The following is a 23,320-nucleotide window of genomic DNA, read 5'->3' on the forward strand; positions in this document are numbered from 1 at the left end:
CTCTTTCCTTCTTCTAATAAATTCATAAATAAATAGTTAGGTATTTAAGTAATTAATTGTTGCTGGCTGGACCTCCTGTATTTACAGTTAGAGCTCAACATTTATCCTGCTTTCTAGAATTGGTCCTCTAATGGAATTTATGCTGTTGTGTGATCGCTGTTTCCTAAAGAATGCAGGGGTGAAATCACACAGATCAGAGCCTCACTGTTCCTGACACAGAGGCCTTTTTTTCCCCTTTCCCTCCCCCAACAGAGCTCTCCTGTGTTGCTCACTCGCAGCCACACAGCTGCAGCTCCCTCGCATGAGCCGTGGACAAGAGGGTTATTCTTACTGCCAGCAATGTTTCCTCTGCTCCTGAAAGGGTCAAAACTCCAACCTGAAAAGTCTTGTTTGTTGATTAAATTTGCAGTAGGCAGGAGAGAATCCTTGTGTCTGTAGAAGGGGCATGACCAAGGGGCAGAGAACCTATTTCTGAACGTCAGGGGGTAGACAGCTGCTGCAGTTACCTGAGAGCATTTCCATCTGCTAAGGTTGGCTTGAGAGGAGGATTTCTGCAATAATGTCTGATAAAAACCAGTCAGGCCCGTGTTTTCTGTGGCTCTCTTGTTCAGATGACCTCTCTACCAGAGGACCAGGTGACCTTAGACTCACACACCTCATCACAGGCAAGTGTGATGGCAGATTTTTTGGTAAACACATTCTCCTTCCACTGTGGCTCAGCAGCTTCTTTATTGGCCACAACTGAGCTCCTTGAGAAACGCTGATGTGAAAGGCCCAAACATGAAAAAGACAACAGCCTGCTTCAGTGTGCCCTGAAACCCAAAACCCTGGTGTGCAGAAGGACGGCCTCGTGGGGCCCTTATTTCTGCATTTCTGTTCTTTGTCCCTGAGCTAGGCAGTATTTTTAAGGCACTTTTTCTACTTCACTGGTCAGTGGTAGCTATCAGAATATGGAAATTAACATATCTTCTTTGACGGTTCAGCCTGTGGACGACTTTATGGTGATAAACTATCTGAAAATGAGTTCTGTGCCATTGTCAGAAAAGGACTCGATAAGGGCCAGCAATTTCTCTGTGTTTCTCTGTCACAGTCTTCATGAAAACACTTTGGATTAATTTTTCTCCGCCCTAGGAGCCCATACACCAGGTACCCATGGCCCGTGCCTCACACAAGCCCTTTCCCATTTCCCGGCCAGCGAGCCTCTCCCACCCCGGGAACCTACTCCGCTCCCCTCAGCGGGGGAGGCGGGGCCAACGCGTGGTGCGCACGCAAGTAGCGTCTGCTGATTGGTCGACGGCGCCGTCCGTCATGCCCGGGCTGGGCGGGGCCGCGCGTGCCGGCGTTGCCGGGTAACGGCCGCCCCGGGCAATGGCGGCGGGACCGCCCCGCGGTGAGGGGGGAACGGGAGCGGGGACGGCCGGGCTGGCACCTCTTGTGAGGATGGGGGGCACGAGGAGGCGTGTGCGGAGAGGCCCTGTTTGGGCAGGGTGTGAGGAGAGGGATGAGGGGGGGAGCTTTGTGTGGAGGGTGTGCGCAGAGCAGGATATGGGATCTAAGAGGGCGTAGGTCTCCTCAGAGGCCCCCTTCTCTTCCAGCTGAGCTCTGTAGGGTGGCTTCAGGTGCTGGAAGAACCACTGTGGTGGTTCCAGGTGTTACAGCGAGAGGCTGTCCATCCCTAAATAAATCCGCCATGCCTGTTTGTTTCCCTGTTGCAATTCCCCGGTAACACTCGCTTCTGTTGCAGGTTGGTGCCTGGCGATTTAAAGTCGTAGGAATAGCCGGCAAAGCTGCTAAGGACTGTGTTGAAAATGCTGGGAGAGAAAAAACAGTTAATGGTGGCAAGAGACCTTTACACAGACCCCACGTTTCCGGCCAGTGATACCTCCATATTTTTTAATTATTGTACCCCGCTTGCCCAGTTCAGAGGCGAGATATCTTGGTTGAGACCTAAGGTGAGTTTTAAGGTATAAAAAGCTAATTTTAGCAGAATTGGACTTCTAGGTAGTAAGTGCAAGTTACCGTTGAATACCTGCTTCTGGCTGGTTTTTTTGGTTGTAAATACAGAAGTATGTCAGTGTTAACAATACATGAGTTACAGTTTTTAGTCTAGGTGCTTGTTTGTAGGCTTGATTTAAATCCTCTTGTAGAGCTTTTAAATTTCATGGCAGTAGGAGAAATTCAGATATTTTATTATAAATATGTTTCACTATGCAAATTATGTGCATACCACGTTAGAATGCAGCATTATGTCATTCCCAAATTTTTTGATATATTGCATAACGGTCTTGAAAATAAGTAGTTGTATTTTAGAATTTTTTAGATGCCTATTGCTTTTTTTTGTGATTGCTTTCTTTGATAACAGGAAAGAAAACTTTTAAAGTTTATAACTTGTCATATGACTTGTATTGCTTTTAAACTTATAGCTAGGTTGCAGAGCAAGCTGTATTAGAGCTAAAAGCTTTAGAATGCATTTCTGCAGTGTGCCCATTTAAGGTGAAGTGTTTATGATACTGCCTTTGTGTAGAAGGGAAAAAAAGGCTATAAAAATGTAATAGAGGAAAAATGCATGTTGTCTTGAGTTGTATTTTTTCCCCTGTGTCTGGGGCTGTCTGTAGAATAGTGACAGAGCTGTTGGTTATCAGGTGTAATTGGCAACCAAATGATTCCATGGAGTTGAGTGTGCAGCTTCCTGCTTTTTTTCTTTACGCCTTAATTGCTGCTGAGGGCTGATGAGTTAATTTCCATCTCTTGCAGTGTTCATATATAAGGAGAACCATTTCACAAACTCACTTTCAGATCAGATTAAGTGTTCAGGACTTTGCATCTGAAATTTCCTCTTGTGTTACCAATTAATCTATATTTGTGTGCCCTAGGAAATGTTTTCCCTTGTTCTAATTTTGAGAATTTTGTTGCTTGGGATATTCAATTAAATGTGGATAGCATCAGCCCTGTCACAGTTGATCATAGGTCTAACAAGGAGCTGATGAATTATGTTGTCTTTCACTTCTTACTGCTTTTGATAAGGTTGCACCTGATGGTGACAGTTGTGTACTAAAAGTCGTGTGTGAACTAGGTTTGCATTCATGAAGTACCTGCAAAATACTGCCACAGGCCATTTATTTGTTTCTTCTTACTTAGGCTGTGTGTGCAAAGGAAATTTTCTAGAAGTAAAAATTCTTTTATGTTATGAGAGATCTCTGAAGCCTTCCCAGTCCCTGAAACACAGACTTCCTTAAAATGTCGGGCAGGATTTGGCTTTAACTCCTTTTTTTTTTAATTTTAGGACATTTGTTCCTCTCCTCGGTTATTTTCAAACAATCTGCAGGATGTGCAAGTAAAACAAGGAATTTTGGGAGACTGTTGGTTCCTGTGTGCCTGTGTAGCTTTGCAGAAGAGCAAATACTTACTGAACAAGGTATGGAGAAGTTTCATGCTAGAGAAGTTTTCTTCACCTATTTGACATTTGTGTATTGTTCTGCAGTCCCAAGCTTCCATACGAGTATTGCCTTCATTATGCTCAGTTTCACTGGTTGTGTTATCATATTTTTTACTGTGTTTGTTACAAATGGCTCATACAAATTCAGTATATTTTAAACTAGTTTTGTTTGCAAAAAATAAACTTCATTAATTCATTGTTTGCCTTGATTTTGGCCTTTGCCCTGCAGGTAATCCCTCCAGGCCAGCCCAGCTGGACAGATGAGTCCTACCAAGGCTGCTTCACGTGCAGGGTCTGGCAGTTTGGCCACTGGGTGGAAGTGACCATTGATGATCGCCTGCCTTGCCTTGGGGGCAAACTCTGCTTTTCCCAGTGTCAGACAGAGGATTTGTTTTGGCTTCCACTACTGGAAAAAGCTTATGCAAAGTATGTGAACGCTGCTATTGGTGGAAATAGAACTACAATACTTGTATATTTCTTCTGCTTGCCTATTTTACCCAGCTGCTTTGGGCATAGATCTGAGCGTTGTGGCTGCTGGTGGTCCCATCCTGGTTTGTGCAGAAGTTGCTGTACTGAACTGTAGGTCTGTAAGGTGTGCTTCCAGTTGCATTTGAAGTAAGATAGTTTTGGGGAGGTAATTCTCGTGAAAAGTAAGCTGCAATGAATTTTCAGGATTCAAGTGATGTTTGTTAAGTCTCTGTCCATTAGTTTTCTAATTTGTTAAAGGAAGATGTTTTATGAGGGAAGATGAGAGCTTAATGAAAAGCAGAAAGCATGCAGATATTTTAATGGAAAACAACAACATTGAGTGAGTTTGTGATAGACGAGGCTCTGGTTGTGTGAGTTTCACTGCTCTTTTGCATAATTTGTTAGTTTACTGTTTTAGAAAGAAAATGCAGCTCTTTAGGGGTTTATGTCACATCAACAGAAAAGCTGTCCAGATAGACAAAGCAGTTTGGAGACAAAATGCACTGGTAGGACATCTAATGTCCCAAAGAATCTGAGCAGAAGATTTTGTGGTTGCCAGCAGAGGGCAGAGGCAGACTTCAATTATAAAGTAGTTTACTCAGCTGTAGATTGAGCAGAAGCTGCAAAGTACCAATGTAATGTTAAAGCTTCTCTGTAGGTTTGAAATGTAATATTTGTTGTCTGCAGAGCTCTTATTGTTCAATCTTATAATTCTATTTTAGTCTTGACTTCTTTTGCTATATTTTTGCATCTGCTACATCAGGTGGGGCAGTCTCTTGCTTTGCTTAGGTTGTTGAGGGAAGTGCTGCTCTAGTTATTTGTGCAGAATGAATAAAAAATAATTGAAGAGGAAGAAATGTTTTTATTTATACAGAATGCAGTTAGTATATCACAAAAGATAATGCAGAGCATGGATAATAGGGTACAAATGACTAGTACTAGATAACAGCAGTTTTTTGAATGAATAGAGAAGAATGTAAGAAACTTCCCATCAAGCAGTGGAATATTCAATGACTTACATATTCTTAAGATGTTGTGTTCCATATAAATAAGATAGTATGTGCTTTCTCTTGCCTACTTTGGGTTATGAGGTAGGGTGCAGTCATGATTGTGTTAAAGAGTGGGGTTGCAAGTGTGTAGCAGCTGTGTTTCTTTTGTTCTGCTATGTGTACAAACTTTTTTTATTTTTTTTTGTTTAAATTTTTTTAGAGTGCATGGATCTTATGAGCAGTTGTGGGCAGGACAGGTGGCAGATGCTTTGGTTGATCTGACTGGAGGAATTGCTGAAAGATGGACCCTGAAAGGCCCTGGAAAACATGTGGAGAAAGAGAAGACTGGCATGGTTTTGGAGAAAGCAGTGTTTAGAAGATTAATGAGTCTGAAGGAACAGTGTGTAATAAGCTGTTCAGTCCTCAACTCTAGACAAGGTGATAGTAAGTGTCTCTATTAACAGGCTTCAAAGCACAAGGCAGCCAGCAAATAGAAGTGCTGATTCTAGTACCATGCCAGTTTCATGGTACAATTTGAAAAGTTTGGATAAATGAAGACATAAGGATGTTACTGAGTTCAGGATGGGGGCTTCATTGGAGAAGTGCTTTTCATATTAGAAGCTAATATGGTCAATTCTCAAAAACAAATGTATCTCCCCCAAAATGCACACCCTTGAAAAAGCATCTCAAAAACAACCTTGAAAACCTCAATTAATTTTAGCACAGTGAATTCATAGGGACTTGAGATTAAGGAGCAAGTTAATACACTTTGCAATGTTACTTTATTTCCTTATAGTCACTAAAATGAACTGTTTGAGGTTTCTTTGTGCTGTTCTAATATAGATGTAAAACCCATTTCATTTTATCTCAAAATTGCCTTCTTTCACTAATGTTATTGTAAAATATGGAACAGATTCTTTTGTTTATTTTCAAATGGGTTTTTTTTCTATTCAGGTGCAAGTGAACTAGGAGAATTTCATGCCTTTATTGTGATAGACACATTGAATCTCTCTGAAGTGTCAGGCAAGGAAATTTTCCTGCTACGAATACGAAATCCTTGGGGGAGGCGGTGCTGGAAAGGGCCTTGGTGTGAGGGGTGAGCAGTTTTATATTCATTTGGAAAACCGTTTGTGTAAGTTCTGAAGCACAATGCTTATCCACGTATTACATAGGCAAACACTGCTAATAATCTCTAGCAGAGGAGAGTGGCTTCAGTGTGTCTGCAATTCTTTACTGAGCTCGGAGTTCACACAGCTCATTGGTTCTGAGTCTAGTAAATTTGATCTCCTAGTTCTCACAATCTAAATTTTTTGATAACTTTTTTATTTATCAAACCATATCTTTTTATAGACGCAAACTTAAGGTGTTGGCTAACTTTCTGTTTCTGATTTTTGTGCTTTTTTGTGCTTACTATCTTTGATCGTGTTTGTTTCTTGTAGTCATTCATTGACTCTTCTCATTTGTTCCTGGCTCAGCTGCAGAAAACAAGCAAAGGAGTAATTATAAAACTATAGCAGAAGGAAGGATGCTTATGCTTGTTGCTTGTGTTATCTCATTTCTGTAGATTGATATATATAGGAGAAGCTGGAACCGAGTCCATATAAAGTAGAAATAAAGAAGAGAACTGTTTTAAAGGACTTGAAGAAATATGTGTAGCAGCTCAAATAGAAAAGTAACAAGAATGACGAAAGGGCAGACCATACTTGCTTATTTTGGAAAATGTTAGCATGTTTTGACTATACAAAAGAACATGCAATTCTTGACCCAAGCAACAAGCATTCAGCATTAAAATATGTTAAAAATATGGTGATGTTCAGGAACATTTTTGTAGAAATATTTTTTTTTCCCTGAGTTAGAAAGATAATTTAATTGCATTTATTGTGACTTCAGCTGATATTTTTTTTCCTTTTGAGAGTGTTTTGGTTATACACTTGGTCTCTTGTAGTTTCTTTGTCAAAGAGTAAGTTGCCATATAGTTGCAAGAGGATGGGGTTTCATTGGATGGCCTTAGAGCCCTGTTTTATTCAAGTGCAGAGCTGTTCTTTTTTGCTAGTGAAACAATGGAAAATGTTGAAACTACTTGCTTTTAATGAGCCCTAAATAATGAAGTGTTTAAATTCTTGGTTTATCAAGACTTGGCAAGCAGATTCATGGGGGTAGTCAGTTGCTTAACACAAATATCAGTTTTTGTTGTAAAGCATTAAATTTTTTTCAGAACAATGACAGCACAGCTTGTTTTACTTTTTTTGCCTCTTTTTTAAACAACAGTTAAAAGCCTTTATTTTGCTCTCAGACTTCTTTGTAAGCAAAGCACCTATTTCACCCAGAAGTCTCTTCTGCATCCAGTCTGGTATTAGGCTGTATCTAAGTTTTCTGTGATAAGTTATGACTTGTGTTTCCTATGATCCCTCTCGCTGACCAGTAATGTGCAGAGAGATTTTCAATGACGTTATTTCATTAAATGCAATCATTTCAATAAAATGAAGAAATCTCTTCTTGCTGTCCTGCTCCATAAGATATTTGATAGAACATTGTTCTTGAACTCTTCTGGGCAAAGAGCTGAATGTTAATTTCTGTATTATGTGCAGTGGTCAAGGGTGGAATCAGCTAGATCCAGTAGTTGCTTCAGAACTCCTCTCACAGATCCAAGAAGGAGAATTCTGGGTTGATGAAGAGGAATTTTTCAGGGAATTTGATGAGATTACTGTGGGCTTTCCAGTCAATGAGGAAGGACAACTTCAGAGCCTCTATACAGGTGTGATGTGAGAAGACATCTTTGTCATGCAAATAACATTATGTCACAGGGAAGAATTGATTTGAATTGCAAATGGATACACCTAGACCATAATTTCTCTTTGTTAGTTTCCCCCTCTCCTGTAGATCCATTGGCCTTTTCTGTCTCTACTGGAAGACAGAAGGACAAGAGGAATTAAAGATCTTTAGAGAAACCATTGATATTTCTAGGAAATCTAGTTACTTGCTAGTTGGTTGAAAGATTAGTGTCATCTGTCTAGAAGGCTGTTATTCTGTACAGTCATGTGATATTTTGTTTTTAATGGTATATACACTTGAGATTTCTAGTAAAAGTTTCTTGTAAAAATTATGTCACTAGTCTTTCATTACCAACTGTGGCATTAATTCTCATGCCTCTCAAAATCTTGGTGATGAATTTCTGCTTGGGGGAAGTGTCAGGCTATGACAGCATGTTTTCTTGGGCTGGGCAATCTCTGCCATATGCCTTTTGTGTAAAATTAAGCAGCTTCTCTTGTCTGAAGTCCTCACTGTGTTTTTCTGATTTTGTTAGAGAAAGTGCTGTATCACTCTCAGAATCTCTTTGGATCCTGGGTGAGAGGCCAGTCTGCAGGTGGCTGCCGCAACAACAGCAGCTTCCCCACCAACCCCAAGTTCTGGCTGAGGGTCTGTGAGTCGAGTGAGGTGTGCATTGCTCTGCTGCAGAAACACAGGAAATACAGCACTGACTGGGCTGGAAGGATTCAAAATCCAAATCGCTTAGCAGAGGAAAATCCATCTTTGACTGAAGGCATACAGGGAAAGAATTACCAGGCTGTGGGATTGCATGTCTGGAAGGTAATACAAAAGTGATATTTTTCTCTTGGAAATATAAGTTTAAAGCAATACCGAATCATTTGAGTAAGAACATTTATTTCCCATGCCAGTGATACAATTCATCTGGTCACAAGTTTTCTGTCTCTGGTTTATGCTGGAATGGTTCTGTTTATCTCACAGTTACTGTCTGTACAAACTATTACTGGACTAATACTTTCTTCTTATCACTGAGCACTTGGGATTGTTCCAAATTAGTGCATGACCTTTTGGGCTGATTGCTTGAAGCCATTTCTAAATTTACTCCTGTATATTAACTCTTCCTACTTCTCTTTGATGTTCAGGTCGTCTGCTGATGCTCTTGTCTTGCTTAATTTGTAAATGTATGCATGTTTAAAAATGTTTTAAACAATATTTGATAATTTTTAATTTTATTACAAGCTAGTAATTTTTCCTAAACCACCACACATTATTATGCATCTATTCTAGGTGGAGAAGAAACGATTTAACCTTCCAAAGACCCTCTCTGCTCCTCCAGTTGTAGGTACCGCCTGCCATTCGTACGACAGAGAAGTCCATGTGTGCTGTGACCTTTCACCTGGCTTTTATCTTGTTGTTCCCAGCACTTTTCTGAAAGATGCAGTAGGGAGTTTCTTGCTTCGTGTATTTTCAACGGGAAGGATCTCTCTCAGGTAGTTTTAAAACAAAACAGAACATTTCTTAAAATTGTTGACATAAATACAAGTGTAGCTCTTAAGTGGGAATGTTCAAAATATTTTGAAGAATTGTGCAGAGTGCTGTCTTTGAATTCCTGCAAGTTTCCCAGCTCCTTGTTTTTGTCGTGAAGCCTCTACTACCTCTTGTTAAAATACTAATAAGAAGTAACATCTTGACTCTAAACTGCAGCTTAGTGCTGTATGCAGAGGCAAAATGTAGTGTTGGCAGCTGTTTAAAAGCTGGTCAGATTTGTTTATGTTCTGGTAGTATGTGTTTTATACATTTTTGTTTCTTTGCTCTCTTATGTTTGATAGTGAACTAAAGCCACCACCCATGGATGCTGCCCTCTGTGAAGAACTCCCAGCTGGTGAATGGGAGACAGTGCAGCTGCATGGAAGCTGGAAGAATGGGCTGAATGCTGGAGGTAGCAGGAACTTCCCCTCCTTCCATACCAATCCCTGCTTTCCCCTCTCAGTTCCTGCAGGACCAGGGAAAAGCAGTGTGAAAGTCACCCTCCGTCAGCACTGCCTGGATAGCAAGTGTTGTCCAATAGGTTTCCATATTTTCCAGGTAAGGCTTCTGGTCAGTTTGACTGCTTGTTTGCCAAGGGTGAAGGTTAGCCTGGCAGCACAGGGCTCCTTGCAGTTTGCAAGGGTCTTGCTGCTTCTGGGAGAAACACAGGCTGATTCTGGAAGTAATGCCCATGAAAGGTATGGAATAACTTAGGTAGTTACATAGCATAGTAATCAGATAATTGGTTCCACTGAATTCTTACAAGGTTCTAAATTAGTTTTAGCCATGATTAACTCTTTTTTGAGGATCTGCAAATAATTCTTGGTGCCCTAGTGATTGAGGACCAAACCTCTTGGTAATTTATCATAAAAACTTACTTCCTTTGTGTCTAATAATTAAATGTTTATAGGCAAATTATACTGGATCAAAAGGGCTGTGATATCTTGAGCAGGTGATCAGAAACAAAACAAGATTTTATTTGATATGGATATATACAGATTCAACATGTGTGTGCCAGTGTTCAACTGCATAAATGTAACCTGAGAAGCTGCTGCTTAAGTAACTCTTTTGCAGAGAAAGGTAGCTTTATTTTTAGAAACCATGCTTCAAAAAAAGGTGTTGCTTAAGTGGAAAGTCTGGAGTTGGGCACCAGAAGTAATTATAAAAACTTCAAGTACACAATATGTGAAGAAAGATTAGTGGTTTTTTTTATATTCTTATAGTAGACTGATATGAAGTCTAATATGACTTTTTAGTTCAGGAAAGACTACTAGATATAGGAAGGACACAGTCTGTTCAGCAGATCCCTGAGGCAGAAAACAAGTGCTTTAGGCTGTGGCAGGGAAGGGAGAGGTTAGAAAACAGAGAAAGCTCTACAGCTATGTGAGTAGTGGGTTCTAAATATTTGTCTACAAACATGCTAGGAATGATTCATCTGTTAGTACTGCCATCTGGGTTTTCTGGAAGCTTTTCCATTCCTCTTCTCTCTAGCTCTGTACAGCAGAATGAGTATTTGAAATAGAGATGGACCATATCACACTGTGGTGTCCTAGGAATGAAGTGTGAGACTGAAACAGTAAGCATGTTTGCATTCTTTTTTGCAGGTGCCTAACAGCAGTTGGAAACCACAAACTACTTCTTTTGTACACTTGGAGCCTCTGGTGAGCTGTGTTCCTCACTGCTATTCCCAGGAAGTCAGCCGACTTTGCAGGCTTCCTGCAGGAAGTTATGTCATTATACCCTCTACATACTTGCCCAATACAGAAGGCAATTTTACAGTGGTCATAGCAACCAAAATAGACAGGTAAAATTATGTTGCCTTTTATTTGCTTTTCTAGTCTTTTTCGTGCATGTATTACAGGATGCATGGAAATGACTGCAGTAATGTGTTCTCTTGAGGAAACTTTTGTGAAGTCTTGTATTTTTATAGTTTGCCTGCACTGCTTACCATTTTGATTATGTTGGAGGAATGACTAAAAAAGGTAGTATTTGTTAAATCTTCTTGCATCACTTGTTGAATTTCAGATGTCTCTTGCTGCAGGAGATGACACTTTAGTAATTAATTACCAGCTGCCTCATCAGTGTTAGGATTTTTGCTGAAAGTTACCAATGCCTTTTAAAAATCGGGCTTGTTTTTGAGAAAATGTGATGAGTAGCCAGACTTATTCCAGGTAGTTCTAACTATGATGTGAATAACAACAGCTCTGAATCAGAATTGTAAATTCCTTAAGACTGCAGTAAGACTCAACAGAGTCGGAGATGGATTTGCTAAGGAAAAGGATATGGAATGAAGCCTGATATAGCTTCTCTTTTTGATGTGGGATAAATACTTGATATTTGCAAGATTCCCAATGCTTTGTGCAGAAATAAGTGTGGTTTGGGTTTTCAACAGGAAGCGCATTCACAGCCAGGAGACACTTGGACAAGTACTGCAAGAGGTAAGTGATATATTTTGATGGATATATTTTGATGTATTCGTTCTTCGTGTCACCACAGATCTGCTTGTTTTAACTATATGTTGTATCCTTCCTCCATCTGATTAATTTTGATATTTGGTATTCTCTGTATTGCCATTTTAAAATTCCAATGATGTTATATTGTTGTAAAGGCCTAAGAAAGCACAGCAAAATGAGAAGATTAGGTTTTTATTTGTTTCCCTACAGTCAGCCCATACAGCATCCCACCATTATAATCCCTCCTGGAGTGCAAGTTGTTTTCATCTATTAATTACAGCTATTTCAGATTTTGGTTTTGTTTTGCTTGATTAGATAGGCATGCAATACAAAAGGATTGGATGTAAATACTGAGTAACTAATACTTATGGTGTTCTTATTGGGGACAGAGGAGAACTTTGGTTAAAATATTTTTAATTTAAAAATAAAGTATTATTTTAACAGTGGTTTGAAGATACATGATTTGGTTGGTGGATTAAAACGTGTCCTTTATAACACTCTGCTTATTAGATGGAACAAGACTGTCTAGATACTTGAGTATTTCCCTTTGAGGTTTGAACAAAACAAAAATTGTAGGAAAAACTCTTCACCCAAGTTTAGAATTGACTTACTTGTTTTCTGAATGTGGGTCATGTTGACCAGTGATTACATTTTTTTCTTAAAACCACATAAACAGTATAGATTTTGTGTGCTACACAAAGTGGGCACAGACCTGTGTGTACTTTCCTTATGGTTCCTGTTACTTTAACATTTGGGAGCTGAACTATGCAATGAAGGTCCTTTATTACCATTGTTTTGAGAACAAAATGTTGCAAGGCCATTATATCAAAAGGAATCTATTCAAACTTATGTTTCTTTGTATTATTTATTGAAACAGAATCAAAGAAACCATTTAGATCTCAGGACATCTTCAAGAATCTGGAAATTGCAGTTATATTTTTCTTATCAGTGGGAGAAATTAGTGTCTGAATCTAATCTTCAGCAATATGGGTATTTCTAAAGACTGGACTTTTAAACTTTCAGGAGTTTAGCTCCTGAGGGTTCTAGGCAGTTTACCTCACTTTGAGCTAGTGATTTCTAAAAGATGTGTAACAAGAGCAGAGCTGGATGTCAGTGTATTTTTCTGAAAGTTTGACTGTGTTCTCTAGTTACTGAAGTGATGGAATTTATGAATTTTAAAATTTTTGGTATTTTTAAAGGATGTTTCAGATGAAAGCCTTGCATTTTAACCTCAGTTTCTAAATCTTTCTTTTCTCTGATTCACTTTTATTCCTTCTTGACAGAAAAACCTGATGAAATAGCTTTTTTTCTCTGTACTGCACATTTTCTTACAGGTTTCCTTTACAACTGTGATGAAAAGGTAGTGTGGAATTCTCACACTGTCATTTCAAGAAACATTGAGAAGCTGAGGAATGCCTCATCTTGCTTTTCTCAGTTTTAAATGGAGTTACAAGAAGATGCTCTTAGCCCAGCTGTTTTTCACTGGTACCAACTGTCAGGCCTGTAACGACTTCTTTGTAAAAAATACCTCTTTTAATCATGAACACTGAGTATTTGGTCTTCCCACATTTTTAAAAGGAGCATTGTACAGCAAATTGTCATGTACCTCAGTTCTTCAAAAATACAGGCGAAGAATATGTGCATGTTTAACCCAAGCTATGGTTTTGGAAGAAAACCATAAAACCTACATGTAAGGCCAGGTTGGATGGAGCCCTTATGACCCTGGTCTCATGGAATGTGTCTCTGCCCATGGCAGGGGGATTGGAACAAGATGATCTTTAGGGTCCCTTCCAGGGGACCATTCTATGATTGTGAAATAATATTTTGTTGGGGAAGAAGAAATATCAACCTGACAGAACAACTTCATGTGACCAAAGGGGTGGTGAACATAGAGTAAAAACTGGAGTATTTTTTTCAGGTAGGATATACTCAAGAACCATCAAAATATACTGGAGTAGAAAAAGTCCAAGCTTGTATCTGACACTGCCAGTCCTGCTGCTGAGCACTTTACCTTGGGCCCTCTATGGAGCCAAGCAGATGGTGGGTTCCAAGGAAAGATTTTTTTGGTGAGTTTTTCTTTAATGAATGCTAGAAATAAAAAAGACAAGACTTGAAAACTTTTGAACTATGATGTCAGACTGCTTTTGTAAATCTGTAAGAATGCGTTTTATGGAAGAGCTGCCCTTGCTGCAAGAAATGTGCAGTTTAAGGTTTTTTTTCTTAATTTATGTTTGAAAGTGTTTCTTATTCAAGCAGGATTTTTTAAATGTTATATTTTCCTCAATAAAAATAAAGTGACATTGAAAGTTTTAAAATGGCCTTTATTTAAAAAGTTAAATATTTCAATGGTGTCAAGTGTGCATCGGTTCTGTGGTAGCAAACATTACCATGTGTTAGAACCCTGGGGTTTCACTTAGTGGAAGGGAGTAATTGGAAACACTTGCATGGAGAATCAAGTCTTCCATTAGTTTTATATCCCAGAAATATGTAGTATTCTGCTTTTGCTTTTAACTACATCCTGCCATAATTTCTGCTAGCTCCTGTTGAACTTTAAAAATGAAAAGGATTTATGGTGCTTTTGGCTGAATTTTAAGCAATCAAAACCTTCCACATCTGTTGGTGTGGAAAAAGAACAAAAGAAAACACTGTGAGTAATAAATCTCTACTGTACCTACTAAAACAACTGTTGACATCATCGTTTATTTTCTTAATTTCTTGAAAAGATGTTCCTTTCTCTTCAAATAAGAAATGATTGGATCATACAGCAGTATATCTAAACAGAAGGAAAAGTTTGTGAAAGTGCATGGACCCGAGCTGTGATGAAATAGAAATTGGATACTGAGAAAGTAAAAGCAGGTGTAAGGATTTCTAAATGGGCTGTGGTTATGAGAGGCCCCATACTACAATCATTTTTGTGTGTGTGAAGTTTATGCTACACTATATGCTTTGCTGGAGAGTGAAAGGCAAAGCAATCAACACTAAGTGTGTGTATACTCTATTACCTCCTGCAAGAAGATCTAAGAAAATATCTATGAACTCAGAGTAACAGCTTACTGAAGAAAATTTTATTCAGGCATCCTTACTGAACACTTGTCCCATTTTAAGAGTGTGATACCTGACAGAGCACACATGCAGGAAACTACTTTATACAGGCCACTTCTCTAACATCCTACAGCTAATTCACTGCTACTGTGAGTGTGAAAATACATTTATTTGGAAATATTGTGTGTTCGTGTATGCTTAAGACTCAATTATGTGAGTTTGGCAAGTGGACTTACTTTCATTTCAGAAGGTTCAGTAGATGAGAATTGAGATAGTGAAACATGTTTTTAAAGGATCTGCACTTACTAACAGGTTGAAGTCTCTCAGCATTGTAGTGTGTTGCAGACTAGCGTGGAATAGCACAGAGTTTATATGGATGTGGCTGCAGTATTGCACCCAAAATGTACTCCAGATTGATTTCCTTCACCCCCTCAGGGAGCTGGAATGTAAATGCCCGAAGGAGATTGGTAAAGAAGATGAACAGTTCAACTCGTGCCATCCGTTCCCCCAGACATACACGGTGCCCTGCCAAGGAAAATCAAAAGAGTTGGTTGAGTAGAGTTAAATTCTGTAAAAGAACTTTGCAGAAAATTCTACTGAGTTCCATAAATTCTGTTAATGTAAGATAATTATTTTGTTTTGTAAAGACAGAAGATGCTTTAGGAAGAGGGTGGGGAAACATTTAACTGAGAAACTGTGTACCTCTGTCAAGTGTTTGGTTTGGTGTTTTGATTTGGTTTGTTTAGACTTTTTTCACCCCTGGAGCATGTATGCAATTCTCCCTTTCCATTGTTGATTCTTTTTGCGAGAGCCATTAATTGCTTCTTAGCTAAGCCAGATTTTAAAAAGATTCATATACTTCAGAGTCTTATTTTTGTTGTTCAGAAAGGAGGGCCGGAGCATTGTGGGATGCAGTTCTGAAGCCAAGGTGAAGGACGTAATCAGGATATCTTTAACAGAAATTCAGAAGGGTATGTTGGGTCCTTGTAGCCCTGACACTGTCAGAGGCAGATGTGCCTAGGGAGTGAAATGTGCAGTGATATATAGACTCAGTGACTCATATTGGCATATTGTTTACACAGGACATTTCAGGATATCTACATATTCCAGGCTAAAAAACCCAAAGATAGATATTCAGAATATCTAAATTCTCAGATTACATAAATTGAAAACAACCAGAGCAAGTTAAAGAAATAGTCCTATGCCACAGTTGAAATGGGAGCCCAAATTGGTTGTCTTGATTCATAGCCATTTGGTGAGTGAAGGAGGTAAGGTGATAAATACCTGTTTTGCAAAGATGATTTTAGGATTTACTGACAATTTAGAGAATTTAAAAAAAAATTCTAGATTTATTATATTTAATCTGACCATGTGTCACTCAGTATGCTCTTTGGTATTTCTCTGCGAGAAGTGTGTAGTAGTATAATGCAACAGTACCACAAAAAAACAAACCCCTCAGCTGTTTCTCAGTGGTTCTATTGTGAATTTTTAGTAATGATACCACTTTCCTCTTTTGTGCTGCTGTTTTTCATAATCAGTTTATTGGAGAAACTGGTAGACTAGAGAAACTCGCTAGAGTTGTTGCATACTGCTTTTCACTCTTTTTCCCCCCTCCATATCTTTGAATCCCTGCATTTTGCACTGTAAGTTATTTAAGTTGTACATTGTAATATGCTTTTGAAAAGTTAAAATTTTTTTTGATTGCCTAATAATGCTCTATTGAAAACCTACAAAATCTACTGGATTTTGCTAGTTTTCTACAGATACAAGAAAACGTGGTGCTAGACTATTTACGAAGGATTTGGGAGACTGAGGTTTGGTTTCCTCCTTCTTCCCAGATTTTCTCTGTATGTTTTGAGAAACCATATTCCTTTCGTCATTGGCCTTCCTTTTTGTAAGGTGAAAAAACATAAATTTCATGACTTAGGGTAATTACCTTGATTTAACAGGGAATTACCTCAATTTATCACATTAGGAGATAAGCTTGGATATCCTTATGATAGGAACCGTGCATATGCCAAAGAAAGAGCATTTTGTCTCCCAGCCATACTTATCCTCTGTTTGAATATATGAAAAATACAAAATGCACAGTATTTGTGGCTCTTACAGCAAAAGACCTGACTTTAAATCTTTCAAATCAGTCAAGTAGTCATTCTAGTCAAATACATTTTGATAAATGTATATTTAGAACTTAGAAATAGTATTTTTAATCTTGCTGCAAAACAGATCAAGCAGGAATATTCAAGGTCAGGGTGTTACCTGCTGAGAAAGGTAAGAATGCCTCTTTGTTCACAAAGTTGCCATCCAAATCTAGGAAATGATCTGGGTTGAACTTCCAAGGGGTTGCCCAGTGCTCAGTGTCATACACCACAGAATGCAGATTCGGCAACACAAGCGTGCCCTGCAAGAAGCAGCAGAGATCTTATTTTCAGAGATTTTCCTTCTCTCAATGTCATGTAAATGCTAAATATTAACAGCTGAAAGATGTAAGAAAGAGGGGAGTATCCTCTGTACCTTTTTAATGTGAAAACCCAGCAGAGTTGTGCTCCTCAGGCACTGTCGAGGGACCCCCACAGAGGTGACGTTGCTGTAGCGCAAAGCCTCGTGGATCACAGCATTTGTGTAGGGCAGCTGCTTACGGTCTTCATAACTGATGACATGGGAGGGTTCCAGAACAGCCTCTATCTCTCTTTGAACCTTTTCTGCGGACAAATGAAAATACTTTCATTTCCCACTCTCCACGCCCCCCTCATTTTGTATGAGAATGTCCTGTCCGGGGGAAATAAAAGAAATTATGTTGCTATGAAATTATTTGGCATGTGGTTTGACTGCTGTGTAGGTTTCTATTGATCAAGGAAGTGCATCTCCCTGAATCACAGGATGATGTCTCATTTAAGACACCTACTTGGTGTTGAGAATAGTACAATTTTGTGTTTCAAAAAATTGATTAAAATTTGAAATTACAGGTATAACTTACATTGTTTATAAATATGTATCAGATCAGGTGTCTTTTAAAAACTTTTCTACTTCAAAGGTTGGGAGGAGACTAGGTTGCAGATGAAATGTCTTTAACTTGTTACTCTGTCTTGCCAACCTCTAATAGTGAGGTAAAACTGGCTACTACTAATTTCTGCTAGTGTTGCTGGTGAACCAGATGGGGAAGCACCTGTTTGTTTCATTTATTGACCTTCTGTTTTCTGGATCCTAATTGCTGATGTACCACCATTCATGTGCATAGCTAAGGGGTTTTTTGATGTCTTGCAAGTGATTGATCTGTATTCTTACACTAATGATGTTCATTGTGGTGTTGAATGCAGCTCTCTCTGATGGAACTTTTGCTCACCTTGTATTTCTGGGTATTGTACCATGTAGAGCAGTGCCCAGAGAAGAGTGGTGCTTGTTGTTTCTGTGCCTCCCAGCAAAAGATCAACCACAGTCTGAACCATATTTTCTTTATTGAATGTAGAAGTAGGGTCGTCCTTGGTCTGTAGGGTATATTCACAAGAAGACTATGAAATAGATAATTTCAGATATTTCAGCAGTCACATAGAAACTGTAATTGTTTGATGATAACAGTGAGCAGCCCATCAAATCAAACACCCTCAGTGCTGCACAAATAGAGCGTGCATATAAAAATCCTGTGGCAGTTGCTGGAACAGCAAGTGTTTGTAGTAGGCATTGAAGCCAAGGAAGGGAGTGTGTGATAAACAGATACTTACTTTTGTTATTTGAGCCAGGTAGAAGTCAATGAGATCCTGTGGATCACCTGTGTCTTGTCTCTCATGAGCCTGAACCTCCTCCATGACTAATCTGTGCATGAAGTCGTTGTATGCAAACACCTCCTGATGAGGCCCTGGGAGATGGTGCATGAGCCGTGGGAAAGCATCGTACAGCTGTGGTGTTAAACAGAGAGCAAAGAATGTCAGATCCCAGTTCTGATTTCCTGGTAATGGTGAAGTCACCACAACATGTGAGCAACCAAACTGGAATGAGAGGCAACAGACACAAGTAAGAGAGGTTAAATACTGGGAACATGAATATATTTTACTTTTTGGAACAATACCTAATAATATAACAGGGGTTCTGAAAATGGATGAGTGCTTAATCTGACTCACAAAGAGATTTTTCTCAACCTTGAATTTTTTACTGTAATTTTTTTTAGTCATCCCTTTATGAAGAACGTGATAGTCTTTTAGAATACCAGTGTGCCAAAATCTGCACAAGTTAAGCAATAGATAGGGTTCTGAGAACTTAAAAAGTATTCTTGGTGTGATGAAGTTGTAACCTGAATCTTATTGGAAGCTCAGAATAACTCAGATCTTGATGGTAATATGAATTATGAATTGAAACAAGATATATTTTCAAAAGAACTTCAGAATTTGAAGACTTAGTTCTTATTATTGCATTTCTAGATTTGCAAGACTAAATGAAAATGAAATTTTAGAAGCTGCTTTCATTTTAAGAACTAAGAATCATTAATACACTGTGTTCTGCAAATGATTGTTCACTGGAAATCTGTAAAAAGCAGTGATGATCTAGAATTTTAATTTTAGGATGTGATTTACAGACATAAAGAAGGATTAGAAGTCAATAATTACATATACAAAGTATGTATTGATTTATTACTTCACTGTGGCTTATAGAACAATGGTATATTTGGAAATGAAAATGTTTGTGAATAATTGTCTCTGACTTTTAATTTCTTTTGACTTGTCAAGTGCAAATGCACCTTAAGGAACAAGAAAAGTAGGTTCTTACCCTGCCCCAGATAGTACCTTGAAAGTAGATCACAGAATAAATAGCTTTGATGAGTTTGGTGAAAGATTCATCCTCACTGGAGAAGCAATGACCAAAAACAACAGCACAAATGATATTTGCAATTGCACGGACAATGGAAGTGTGGGGGTCAAAAGGTTTGCCTGTGAATAGGGGAGGTACTGTGAGAACTTCTGAATAGACTACAGCAAGAAAAATGAGGAAAGCTATTTTTTAATGGTAAAAGCAACAAGGGATCAGACTATTTTTAGAAAAATTTCATGTAAGTTAAGCCTAGTTTAGTATATATTAACTGCATGAATTGTAGTTTTCAATCTGCTCTTTACTCTTGTAAAATACAGTGATAATCAGTTTTGAGTAGACAAACATAAAATCTCCCCTTCTTTAACTTGTGGTCTGGGGTGTGTGGAAACACAAGCAATTATTTAGAGCATATACCTTCAAATATGGAGGTAGAGATTTAAGTTTGCAGTTAAAAACCAAAACAAACAATTCTCACCTTCCTCCCACTCCAAAAAAAAGCCCCCAAAAACCAAAAAACCCCAAACCAAACAAAAAACCCAGGAAAAAAAATTAGTGTTTTCATTTCTTAGTTCTGTTGAAATGACTTATCTCTTTTGGGTTTTCAAGTATCAGCTTAACAATCCAACCAGAGATGTATTATTTTTCCACAGACTGAAAAGGCAAAGCTCATATAATTGGGCAGAATACATCTCCCATTGAAAAGGATTAAATCCAGAAAAAAAATAAATTAAGTACACAGTTCAATGGCAAGGACAACCTTTGAAGAATATGTCTATGGAAAATGCATTCCTGACTTTAGTCCAATGCTCTTGGTTGTTCTTGGAAAGACTAAATACATTTACTGAGTTTAAAATTGAGAAGGGATTGCACGGTAGGTAAAGCTTTGGGCTGTACAGGGACTTGAGGTAGATGAGTTTTTTCATCTTCTACATTTTAAAGATGTGTAAATGTTGCTCTCAGAAAAGAGATGGGCCTGGTCCAAGGGGAGTTGGAGAGAGACCTCAGGCAACCTCTCATGTGTTTTCACATGGAACAAGATGAGGGATTTGGCTGTTCAGAATATTTATATTTAATTGCTTTACTTTGGCAGCTTGATAAAATTCTATTGGTTTCTATTTCATCCAAATCTTGAAAAGAAGATTTTTTTGGATAACTGAATGATACATTCCATGTTTTGGGGTTCTTTCTCTGCCAAATCCTGAAAGCCTGTGTTCCAGATTGCATTCCAAACCAAGACAGCCTGCTGTCCTAGAATGACTTCCAGCAGGTCATACATTGTGTATTTTAAGGAGGGTTTTTCTATACTCCTTGAGTGTAAGAATCATTACCAGCTGTGTTGATAATAAACATTTTTAAAACTCTCGCTATTTAAAAAGAAACAATTTTATATTGCCCACTGTGCAGACAAAACAGTTTTTGCAAAGAATGCAGTTAAGAAGCCAGTGAAAGTTCTACTAATATCGACAATATCTATAGTACTTGTAAAAATTACTGTGAAACTTTTACCAGCCCTTGCATTTCAGGAAAAGCCTTAAGTGTTGTTCTTCTAGTAAATTTACCTTTTGTATTTGTGAAGATATCCACAAGGTGACAGGCCTCTCTTTGAATTTGATGTTCCAAATTGTTCTTACCAAGTGCCAGACTTCTTAAAACTGTCATGCCAAAGCGTCTCTGCTGCTTCCAGGTGTGGCCATTTGTCAGGAAAATACCTGAAAAACACAGAAACATTTAGTTCATTGCTGGGAGGGGAAGTCCTTTCACTGCAGGAGGCAAATTTTGATTTAGATGAGGTTGTATTTCACTAACAAGATACAATGATTTTAGATTTTAGAAGCTGAGTTTTGGTCTCTGAGGATTTTATGACACCCAGCTGGTCCTAAATGTGTCCTTGTAAACTGAGTGGTTTTGGTGAGGACTGAACAGCTTTGTCTATAGATATCTTCTACATGAGCAGTCTCCTGGTTTAGAAGTGATACAATTGAAGGGCAACTTCTCCAAGCAACTATTCCTTTGGATCTATTGGGAAGGAAAAACACTGAGTGATGTGCTTTATAAGACAATAAATTTTTGGTTTTTCCTTAACATGCTTAGCACTGCATGAAACATTTTTGCAGTGAGAGCCCACTTATGCCCTGATAGAGCAGTAGCTGATATGTGTGCACAAGAAAACATCTTCCTCCTTTACACCTTGTTCTATCTCGAATTCTTGTGTAACTTTGTACCTTTCTCGCCCATCATATCCCTGTAGAAAGGGGTGAGAGGTCTTCCAGAAACTTCTTCTGAGTGGGTGACAATGCCATCTTTTACTGCTTTGTATCCATTCAGCACAACCAGAGGTGTCTGTCCCATCCACAGTGTGTAGATGTTTCCGTAGATGTTGGTTAACTGAAGAGTTGATAACAGGAAATTTGTAACTGTAAACCAGGGAAAGCATCCACTAAAATATCAATTTATTTAAGAGTTTTCTGTAGTTGTGACTAAACCCACTTGTTGGCATCAAATTGAATTGCAAGTTTTAGAAAAAAAAATATTTCTGTTATTAATGTGCTTTGGGAACAGAAGATAATTTCTCTTTATGGAATAGATGCTAAGGACATCTCTCAGAAGAACACCTCTCTAATTTCACAGAGAGAAAACCAGCAGGTTACTTTGTTTAGCTCTGAATCAAAGAACAAATTATTACAGGCAAAATCCCAGAGCTTTTCTCTTTATTTTATTAAGGAACCAAATTGATGGTATTTTCTTGTCTCTAGCTTACAAAGAAAGGAAAGAAGTGTTCTTGCTTTCTTTTCTATAGCTGTTCCTAGCTTTCAGGATTTTTATTATTTTCCTCTGTTGTTCCTCACATCATGCTTATATTTTTCCTTGTAACGGTGGGAAGCAAATTCCTTACTTTTTGAAATAGCTTTGATTGGAGTGATTGGTTGTGTTGCAGACAGCAATCAGATTTTCCTGCTTTGTTTTAGCAGTAACCTGTTTACAGCAGATAAGAAATCTTTTTGATGAAAAAACAGGGGAAAAAAAAGTGTCTGTTTAGGGTACATGTTTGGTCTTCTAATGGAGATGTTCCAGTGGCATTGGTGTCAGGATAGGAGAACTCTGCTAGAGGTGGCTTACAGGGCTGGATATCAACACAGAAACAGAATGAAACTGCCAATGAAGTACCATTCTATGACAGTGCTGGTGAGAATGTAACCAAAAGAGAGAGAAAATAGCAAGGACTAAAGCAATGGTGATGTTTATTACTCAGAAATATTTTTAATACTGCAGGCTCCTCAGAGTCTTTGAAACTGGCTGGTAATCAAGCTTGAGGTTTAAAAAACTAGCATTTTAGGCTGTTCCTATGCAATGCACAATTTAAGTTAAAATAGATTCAGACTGATTTGCAAGCACAGAGATAAATAAATACCTTACTGAGAGTTTCTCGGCGTAATTTGAAGTCCAGCAGCCACAAATTTCCGATGATGGGGAGGGGAGCTGGTCCTGGAGGAAGCTGGGTACGCATCCACTGCAGCTTGAGGAACTGCAAAAGCAGGAGACACACTACTAGAGCTATAAAAATCTCAGTAATCCCCAACATTTTATCAAAGTTTTAGCTTCTCACTGGGTTTTGGCTTTTTTGGTCTTTTTTTTTTTTTTTTTTGGTCTATGATTTCTTCTGAAAATTTGGATTTGTGGAGATGTTTCTTCTACTGAATCCAAACTCTTTCTAAGGATATGCCTCCTGTAGCCATCTCTCTCTGGGAATCTACAGCTTTCCCAAGCTGAAGTCCCTAGAAAACCAAACTATGTGATGCTTTGTGGTTAGCCAAGCCACACCCACTCTTTTTTTTTTGTGA

At 38.5% G+C, this 23,320-nt stretch overlaps 2 protein-coding genes across 4 annotated transcripts; one reads left to right on the forward strand and one right to left on the reverse strand.

Moving 5' to 3' along the window:
- Window positions 1–1,322: 1,322 nt before the first annotated feature.
- On the forward strand, window positions 1,323–13,929 carry CAPN10 (calpain 10). Of its 3 annotated transcripts, none has more exons than XM_030227327.2 (13): window positions 1,323–1,390; window positions 1,745–1,952; window positions 3,284–3,415; window positions 3,666–3,862; window positions 5,114–5,337; window positions 5,848–5,989; window positions 7,482–7,648; window positions 8,198–8,481; window positions 8,947–9,149; window positions 9,489–9,744; window positions 10,791–10,990; window positions 11,579–11,624; window positions 12,974–13,928. In XM_030227327.2, the coding sequence occupies exons 2-13, from the start codon at window positions 1,809–1,811 to the stop codon at window positions 13,001–13,003; spliced, it is 2,025 nt and encodes a 674-aa protein (XP_030083187.1). In that variant the 5' UTR covers window positions 1,323–1,390; window positions 1,745–1,808; the 3' UTR covers window positions 13,004–13,928. The 3 variants fall into 3 exon arrangements, with proteins under 3 accessions (XP_030083187.1, XP_009087344.1, XP_050833833.1); XM_009089096.4 differs by having other exon boundaries at window positions 5,114–5,331; XM_050977876.1 differs by lacking the exon at window positions 1,323–1,390 and having other exon boundaries at window positions 12,974–13,929.
- A 1,096-nt stretch (window positions 13,930–15,025) lies between these two features.
- Window positions 15,026–23,112, reverse strand: LOC103815346 (cytochrome P450 2J5-like). Its single transcript, XM_009089097.4, has 9 exons — window positions 22,891–23,112; window positions 21,704–21,866; window positions 21,041–21,190; window positions 19,440–19,600; window positions 18,401–18,574; window positions 18,025–18,166; window positions 17,196–17,383; window positions 16,941–17,082; window positions 15,026–15,206 (listed from the first exon to the last, which is right to left on the reverse strand). The coding sequence occupies exons 1-9, from the start codon at window positions 23,059–23,061 to the stop codon at window positions 15,028–15,030; spliced, it is 1,470 nt and encodes a 489-aa protein (XP_009087345.1). The 5' UTR covers window positions 23,062–23,112; the 3' UTR covers window positions 15,026–15,027.
- Between the last annotated feature and the right edge of the window lie 208 nt (window positions 23,113–23,320).

Source organism: Serinus canaria, chromosome 9 (genome assembly GCF_022539315.1).
Source record: "Serinus canaria isolate serCan28SL12 chromosome 9, serCan2020, whole genome shotgun sequence".
Taxonomy (NCBI): domain Eukaryota; kingdom Metazoa; phylum Chordata; class Aves; order Passeriformes; family Fringillidae; genus Serinus; species Serinus canaria.